This window comes from Sinocyclocheilus anshuiensis, unplaced genomic scaffold (assembly GCF_001515605.1).
Source record: "Sinocyclocheilus anshuiensis isolate Anshui unplaced genomic scaffold, SAMN03320099.WGS_v1.1 scaffold145, whole genome shotgun sequence".
NCBI lineage: Eukaryota > Metazoa > Chordata > Actinopteri > Cypriniformes > Cyprinidae > Sinocyclocheilus > Sinocyclocheilus anshuiensis.
The window spans coordinates 76984-86738 of NW_015537973.1; the positions used below are offsets into that span (position 1 = coordinate 76984).

Sequence of the window (9755 nt, forward strand, 5' to 3'; positions counted from 1 at the left end):
CCCGACCAGGCGCCGTGTGGTGCCAATCACAACACACACTGGCCCAGCTAACCAATTACAGCACATTTTGTATTTCAGAAGGCGGGGCTTCATTTGATACAGGAACTATTCGAGCTGTTCATGCCAGACTGGGGAGAGAGGTGTTGTAATAATGTAAAATATGTGAAAAATAATGTGTTTTTCGAACAACCTAGCATAAGAGCCTGTTCTAGTACACCCCCAAAACAAAATCAAGACTTTGTAAAAGAGCATAATAGGACCCCTTTAAGCATTTTCTAACACCGCATAGTTTTATACTGTAAAGGTTTGGCACCTTAGTACAGGGTTAACACCGCAAAAGCAGGGCTAACCCTGCTCCAGAGCAAAGCTTTTTTAAGCAGAGTTTCGAAACAACGATAACCCGGGGTTAAGTAGCGAGAAAAGTAACTATAAGTAACTTTGCAACTACATGTCATTTACCAGTCATTAGAGTATTAGTAGACTGCTTTATAAGTGCTAACACTTTATTTTGATGGTCCCCCAACAGACATTCTAACTTTTTAAGTAACTTTGCAAGCACCTTTGGTAACCACAAATCAGTAATCAATATGCCAAAAAAAAAATAAAAAAATCATGGTTACTACACTTTTACTACAATAAAACCATGGTTAATTTTCGTAAGGGCTATCTTAAGCCTAACACAATAGTTTACTAATACTCTGCTAATACTCGGAGTGTTAATTGACATGTAGTTGCGAAGTTGGACTATCAAAATAAAGCGTAACCTGGGTGTAACCTATCTATCTATCTATATCTATCTATCTATCTATCTATCTATCTATCTATCTATAATCTATCTATCAAGCTTAAAAATTCTACTAAAACTCTGTAACAGAGATTGCACCATCAACAAGATCTAAAGATGCCTGATAATCATAGTTTATGCTTCAAAATATCGGTTCCTACCTGATCTTGATCTACGCAGATGTCAGGAATGTGAACAGTTGCGGTTCCATGTATTAATTTACACATTCAGTGTGTAAGCAGTCTAGACACCCCCCAAACAATCAGAATTTCTGGAAGCTCTCAGATACCATAACGCTAGGTACTTCTCCAGATCATGTCACACAAATACAGGCATGTTGTGACTCAGTGTAACTTTAAATAGGGTGTTTGGCAGGCAATTGGATGAAGGGGAAAAATGATAATTATGGCTGATGAGCGGGAGGCTGCATGCGGTGACAGTATGACAAGTGAGAGCTCTTTAATTTGTTGGATCAGATAGTGACACGCTCCATCAGAGGATGGGGAAAACCTTTTCATTTGTGCAAAAGAAAGGTGGAAAGGGGGTCAATTAGCATCAACCATTAGACATCCCATGACATGCTATATATTATCATCTGGTACAGTCATCTTAATGAGAGAGGAAGAGAACTGTATCGGATAGAATTCAGAGGCAGCGCAGTACATGACCAATCATAAGAAAAGCTGCTGACATACTTTTCCGCACATGCAGCAAATATTATGATGTTGTGCTTTATATACTGTATATTTAAGATTTAAATAATTTAAAATAACTCTATTTCTATTTTAATATATTTTTTAAATTGAATTTATTCCAGAATTGGTGCTCAAAAACATTTTTGTTGACTAATATTTTTGGAAATCATGCATAATAATAAAAAAAATTGCTTCTTGAGCAGCAAATCAGCATAATGATTTCTGACGGATCATTTGACATTGAAGGCAAGAGTAATGGCTTTGCATCATAGGAATAAATTACATTTTAAAATATATTAAAATAGAAAACAGTTCTTTTAACTTGTAATAATATTTTGTAATAATATTTTTTACTGTATTTTTCAAAAACATCTAGTATGTACTGTATACACTCATATGTATATTTATGGTGCTTAGCTGTGAACAGTTAAGTTGAAAAAAAAAAATCTTTAAGAAAATGACATATAAGGATCTTATCCATTTATTATGGTATATGGTGACTTGAACTCCAAGATTTACAATTAAATAATGAATAATGCCAAAAGGGAAGTTGATGTTTTTCATATCATCCAGTGAGACCAATACAAAGCCACAATTTCTAACCAGTGCCTTATTTGATGCAATGACAGGTGCAGTGAACCCCTCTACAGTATATTGATTTGGAGGACCTAGAGGTATGTGACATCATTATGAGGATTGACCTTCTCCTGCTCTGCCCTGAAGTCTTAGAGTAAATGAACATTACTGAGAGCGAGACTCTGGCTTTGCTACTAGGCTGGTATAGTTACTGGTGTCATGGAAACATTTTTGGCATGTAATCTGCTTAGATGACATCCTGTCTCTCAACTCTAATCAAACTGACTATGTGCATTTAAGAAAGTAATATGTCTTCAAATATATATTTCTCAAAGCCTCCTTTGTGTGGTAATGCATTACCATTGCCGGTTCTGTTTTAGACATTCAAATCTGTAGAAAAATAGACAGAGGAAGGTCTAATGTTGCTTATTTGGAGCTAATTGCTAAGGCCGTGTCCTTTGTACATCCATTGGTTCCTAGTGAGTGCAGACCGCATATTGGGCGAGGTTGCTGTGAATTAAACTCCTGCTACTGAGAACAGGGAAGAAAGAGACTCTCTCACACACAAAAACACATTCTCTGTCTTCTCCTCACACGCACACACACATTCTTGATTCCTCTCTTTCTCTCTCTCTCTCTAAATATCCTGCACACTCCCACATGCATGGCGCATTCACAATCTTTCTTTTTTACTCTTTATTTCTCCTTTGCTTCATCTCGAGCTTTCTCTTTCCTTCTCACATTCCGGTGATGCATCAGCCTTTGTCCCTGTGTTCTTAGAGCAAGCTGCAGTGACTGTGTTGGTGGCACAAAGGAGCGGTGGGTATTAAAACAGCTGTCTCTGGTGGTCCGGATGTAATTGGGATTGTTAACGTGCTCGGCTCCTGAGGGATGCTTGTGAGAATGTCTTTGTGTAAAGCACACAAGCTCCACAGCGGCATACCTTGATTTTGATTTACGTCAAAAAAGCAAACAAGTCACCTGAGCTACTGTACATCAAGTCTGGCTGTTATTTTTTTCCCTCCTGCTTTTTTATCCTCCTGTTTTGGGTGGTTGCTACTGGTGCACTGTTATTTATATGTAAAAGAAAACGTCTATGAAGTTCAATTTTAGGCAGAATTCCTATGAGAGCATGCTTTCTTAGTGAGGAAAATAAAATTGTATTTATGAGCATGCGGACATAGCTTTTGAAGGAGGAGAAAAATCTTTGCAAACCTAGCTCCTAAAAGCACCTGTCTGGTAATACAAATTGAAGAACAATATCATCAAATAAAAGGCAGATACATAAAGAGACAGAGAAAGGGGGTTAAAGAAATTCCTTTCAAAATATGGATATGTAATATATGTGTTAAAAGGCCAAACTTCCATGATCACCTAAATGCAATGAAATTTCAAAACGATTTATTATTTGTAAATTGTGCACAGAGGGCGCACTGCACGTGCAAGTGCAAACGACACTGTGGACGCTAGTACAGCTGATTATGTGTTTTAGTTAAGATCAGATTCATTTTAACCTGATATATTAAAGCTGAGCACTTAAATCGCCCTAATAAATACATTTCTTAACGCTACAGTGAGCCAAAACTACTCCTCAAACTCAATCGAGCGGAACCCAATTGATTTATTTGACGTTTTGTGTGGTCCATTGTGAATGAAAATTTCATTTGCCGATTTAGGGGTGGTGAAATATAAATTATTTCGTTAAAGTTTCATCATAAATCAGTCTTTGGGTATATACAAGGAGACAGTGATTGGGCCTTGAAGTCTCCTGAGCAGGCGCGCCAGGGGTGGCCCTCCCTTTGGAGAGGTACTGTACCTCTCAGTAACCGTGTGGCTTCTGCAGCACCGGCAAAAAATGTTGTGATTTCCATGGGACAGATTTCACGACGACGTACAAACATAAGAATCCGTGACACTAGGTATTTATAAACATCCGAAACGGAGATTTTTTTTCTTCCTGTTTATATATTTTTATTTATTTCGCCATTTATACATTTTTGGTTGATTTAAGTCCGATTATTTCTTGTTATATAGCCAAAGTGCATGGTGCGTTTTTTTCAACAGAGACATGATGCAGCACTTACTCTAATTTAATTTCCTAATTAGTATAAATTTGATGACAAACAATCAGTTAAGACAAACAGATACATACTGGCATATTTATTAGCTATATACAAGTATGTCTCCACAAAATGTTTTGCATGTGGCGTATATTTGACAGATATTAACTCATTATTGTTAAACTATAAATTGTAATTACTGCTTGGAACATTTTAATAAATGTAATGCATTAGAATGTTTTTAGCTCAAGTTAAAATTTGGATCTCATGTTAGCTGTGCACTTTTACATGCGAGGTTAGTCGGTCGCTATGATGCATCAATTACCCCATCCAATGGACTCGAATAGATTAAACAAATTAGACTAGCCTTGTTAATTAGAACATGATTAAAGGTTTTTAATTAAATCACTGATGAAGTAGTCTAATTAGAACGAAGATATGATAATAGCCCGCTGCGACGAGTATATAATTGTATTGGGTTTGCAATTAAATCCTAAAGAGTTGTAAAAAATCTGCTTTTCTGTGACATTAATGAAATACTTCACACAGTGTATAGCCTGTTCCGTTGAGACATCAAATTCATAATACACGCTCAATGATAACTCAAATGGCTTTCCTATTTATTATTTCAATAACCGGGAAAACTAATAAATTCGTCAACACGAAGTAGATTTTTTTTGTTCTAAATAAAATCAAAGCAGGTTAATTACTGAATGACTGTCGAACAAATATAAATTACATTTAAATTCAATATTTCTCCATTTCACGACATAATTTGTTTAATGCGTGTCGGTATATAAAATTACCGCGCTATAATGGAATGATAGTCGTGCGTTTTACTCTGATTTATTTCACCCAACAGGGACAGCAGATGATGGAGTTGTCTGTGGTGATTTCTTCATATTCATCCACGCTTCTCCGACCAAGCTTCCAATTACGAATTACATAGCACCGAATCTTTCTAATATTTTTTGTATCATCGTGAAAGTTTGGTCTTGTAGCCTACATAAACGTTACAAAATAATTACAAGTGCAAGTCTGGGCAACATATACAAACAACGTGTGTTTTGTGGAGAAATGCATTTCCAAACACTGAAATATGAAATATTTAACTTAAGAATACAATTCTGCTATTATTTTATTCCTTTAACCAGGGTGGTTTCCTCAATAACTTTATTGAAGTATCACACAATACCAGTTCCAGTCATTGCAACTGCCCATGCGCAGAGTCCCCAGCGGCGCTGTGGCTAATGAAGAATAATAAATCATGAAAGGTTTTTCAGGTACAGCCGAGAGAGTGTGTAAGAGGAGAGGGAGTGCGAGAATGGGTGAGCAAGAGAGAGAGAGAGAGAGACGCAGCCTGCCCTTCGCCTTAGAGCACAGACAGATCGAGTCCCCGCAGCATTGAATGTAGTCGACTGTCACCTTTATCTCATAATCAAATTCAGCAAGAATCGGGATAAAGTTTAACGAGCGATATTGTCTTTCTGGAGACTGGCAGGAAGAGACGAGAGAAGAAACTTTTTGCACTCGTTTTAAAAGCGTGCGCAAAGACAAACTCACCAAAGACATCAGCTTCCGCTGTGACAAATGTACGATATTTTGTAAAGGCGGAGGACAATTTCTGCGGAGCATTCTGGCAAGAGTTTACGTGATCTTTGAAGGAGTTCACCGACAGGTTGCATGGCTTACTGGTGCTCGCGGCACGTCTCTAGCCACGGCGCGCGACGGAGCGATCAGGAGACCGTTCTCTCAGACCACTAGATGAGCTATCAAGAGACTTGGTGCATCATCCTCTTCTTCACGTTCGTTGCAACGCCAGAGACTTGAGACTTCCGCGCAGCGACTAGGCTTGAACTCCAGTCGAAGAAGAAGAAGAAGGCGGAGTCTTAAGTTATTAAAAGGAACTCGCCGAGGCTCGGTCGCAAATATGATGATGATGTCTCTGAACAACAAGCAGGCGTTCGCCATGCCTCACACCAGTCTGGCCGAGCCCAAATACTCCAGTTTGCATTCTGCGTCCTCCTCTTCCACTTTGACTTCCAACGTGCCCTCGTCCTCCTGCTCGACGTCCAGACACAGCAGCACGATCAGTAACGGCGGCTCGGAGGCGATGCGCCGAGCATGTCTCCCAACCCCACCGGTACGTATTCTGCATAATCACTGCTTAAAGGCACATTTTGACAGCCCACTTTTTCTGCTTGATGTTTTTTTCATGTCTGCACAGCAAATCACCCAACACCTCCATTTTCCCCTCCCAACTTATGTATTCAGCCGGGTTTGCCTTTCGTATTAATTTTTATGACCTGGGATGTTGCATGTGTCTTGTTTTGTGTGTTCTTTTTCAGGATTTCTTTTTTTTTTTTACATGCTGGAAATGTTTTAAAAGCACGGAGTGGAGCGCGAATTCCCTGCTGACAGTTATGTGTGCATTCTATTTGCAATTGCAGAGCAATATATTCGGCGGATTGGATGAGAGTTTGTTGGCCCGCGCGGAAGCTCTGGCGGCGGTGGATATAGTCTCGCAGACCAAAAGCCATCATCACCCTCCTCATCACAGCCCCTTCAAGCCGGACGCAACCTACCACACCATGAACACGCTTCCGTGCACCTCGTCTTCCTCCTCGTCGTCGTCCATGCCCATCTCGCACCCGTCAGCTCTGGGGAGCCATCACCACCACCACCACCATCACCACCACCACCAGCCGCACCAGGCACTGGAGGGCGACCTGCTGGATCACATCACCCCAGGACTGGCACTTGCTGGAACCATGGCTGGGCCAGACGGCTCGGTGGTCTCCACGCCTGCGCACCCCGCTCACATGGCAGGCATGAACCACATGCACCAAGCTGCCATCAACATGGCTCACGTCCATGGGCTGCCATCACACATGGGCTGCATGAGCGACGTGGACGCAGATCCCAGGGACTTGGAGGCATTCGCTGAGCGCTTTAAACAGCGTCGGATCAAACTCGGCGTGACCCAAGCGGATGTAGGGTCAGCGCTGGCCAACCTGAAGATTCCCGGCGTAGGCTCTTTAAGCCAGAGTACCATCTGCCGGTTTGAATCGCTGACGTTGTCCCACAACAACATGATCGCCCTGAAGCCCATCCTGCAAGCCTGGCTGGAGGAGGCTGAAAGGTCACACCGGGAGAAACTCAACAAGCCCGAGCTCTTCAACGGGGCCGAGAAGAAAAGGAAGCGGACCTCCATCGCGGCCCCCGAGAAAAGGTCCCTCGAAGCTTATTTTGCTATTCAGCCGCGTCCATCCTCAGAGAAAATCGCAGCAATCGCAGAGAAGCTGGACCTCAAAAAGAACGTAGTGCGGGTTTGGTTTTGCAACCAGAGGCAGAAACAAAAACGCATGAAATACTCGGCCTGCATCTAGCTCGACCAGAAGACCAACGCGACGTGTCGAGAGACTCTTAAAACTGTTTAGAGACGATTTGTAAAATATTTCTTATCTCACACCTTTTTCAATCATCAATAACTTGTGTATTGAACCAGAATTTCATGACATTCAAAAGAGACATTTGAAAATACCAAATCACTGTCACGTATTACGCAAAGGGGATGTGGAATCATTTAAAGGATCGTTTGACTGATCAAGTAAGACCATTCGTTTTTCCTCACTTATTTTAGCACACTTTCTACATCAGAGGAGCAAGACTCAATCCGACAGCCTGCCTGACGCTGAATAGCGTATTTTAGTCGTTTACCAGAAAGTGTTCTGTATCACAACACCAATAATCATTATAAACTGAGAGGGGGAAAGTACTTCAGGTCAAAAGGGTGACAGTGTCTTGTCAGTGTTTTTCTTTTGAAATATTTCGTTCTCAGCATGTCACGCTTCAATCTGCTGTTAATTCAGGGTTCATTAGATTAAAAAAAAGAGGACATCACGAATTAAGTCCACGAACGATTCTGCAACATTATTAGATAACCAAACAGCTCCTTGTAAATTTTTGATTTAGCTTTTACATGCATAATTTTGCCTGTCGTCTTCTTAATTCCACTTCTGTGATTTTAATAATGATAACCCTAGCCTACAATTAGACAATGGGCGATAAGAATATCCATATTTTTCTTTTGAAGGCATATTTGCTATAACTGACCTCTTAGCTACTCAAATAGAACATATTGGATATACTGAACACGAAGAGAGGTTCAACTGTTTTTAGTAATGGGATTTGTTCAGCCAAATATCTGTTGCAATACGCCTGCGCTCTAACGTGGCTATATTTCTTATGAACTATTTCTCATGTGAGGTAATGTTTACTTCATTACATATTTATTGGGATTCCCTCCACGTTTTTGCTTGAGAAAATCATATTGAGACAACAAGGAAAACGTGGCCATCTGCAAACGGGGAAACTGCTTGAAACAGGCCACTTTTATTTTATTTTTTTCTTTCGTTCTTCTAATGTTTCAAAAAGGCACAATCGAGAGATATATGAGAACATTTTCTTTGAAATTATTTTCATGTATGTTATCTGCTTATTTATTTGTATAAATATACGCGTATAATTATGGAGTCGTTGCTTGTTAAATTCACCATGTTTAGTAATGTTTTCTTAATGAAAAGGATGAGTTTCATGGAAGCATTCACGTAAAATGTAAATATCTCATTTGGACATACACATAAAATATCCGTACAGGTATTTGCTGTATTGCTGTTTTAGCTGCGGTAACTGTAATGTCTGTTGCTTTAGGTTTAATTGTCGGATCAATTCATTAATTTATTACATCAATGTATATTTAAGTTACTATTTGATAATTGAATTGAACTATGTGTTTCATTAAAGAACAACATTTTAACATTTTATTGAACGTTCTCAATGGGTTCATTTATATTCAAAGGCCTAAACAGAGTTTTCAAACGTCTGACGTTTTCATGGACACATTTCATGGACTGTTAAACATAATTGAAACGTTTGCCTCCATCTTATATTGCTCACTGTGTGTATTACACGTGTCTTTAACACCGATTTGCAATTTTTCTTATTTCTCTTGCAAGAAACAAACGGGTACTCTGATTAGATTAGTATCTTGCTGTTTGCCTAAAAAAAGACGTTTTGACATTCTTGAGCTGTAGAGCTACGCTTGGTATTTCCACGAACGGCTTACTACTGCTAGCATTCGCAGCCCTTAGAAGCCTACCTGAGAGCAAATGCTAATATTCTATTAGAGTCTAATCATGAAGTCTATAGAGATCTGGGGAGGTCCCTCGAGCACAGCGCTGCCAGATGTCAGGCCGCCAGAAAAACACCTCGCCTGCCAACGTGCCGGGCTCCATTTAAATCCACAGTCGATGGTTCTCGTTCTTCTGCCGACATAGGCAGCCCTTTGAAGACTGACTCAGTTCACTGTTAGGCCGTATGAAAAGTAAAAAAAAAATAATAAAAAAGAGACGGGAGTGTCATCTCAGTAGCGGCGCATGTCAAGGCATTCTAGGCATACCATTGCTTTCAGCACCACGGACAGCCGCCTGAATAGAGGAGGTTTTTGCCATTGATGTTTTCTGCTGGTTTTCAAAGGGATTTAACAGATGATGAATGCAATTTGCATTTCGTTTTGTTCTTGTGAAAACCAAGAATGCAATATGAATATTTTCGCAAAATTGTGAATATTTTATTATT

General features: G+C 39.9%; 1 protein-coding gene across 1 annotated transcript; it reads left to right on the plus strand.

Annotated features, from left to right (window-relative positions):
* Positions 1–5513: 5513 nt before the first annotated feature.
* LOC107670704 (POU domain, class 4, transcription factor 2-like) lies at positions 5514–8740 on the plus strand. Its single transcript, XM_016463400.1, has 2 exons — positions 5514–6258; positions 6566–8740. Exons 1-2 carry the CDS (start codon positions 6046–6048, stop codon positions 7502–7504), a joined length of 1152 nt encoding a protein of 383 aa, XP_016318886.1. The 5' UTR covers positions 5514–6045; the 3' UTR covers positions 7505–8740.
* Positions 8741–9755: the final 1015 nt, after the last annotated feature.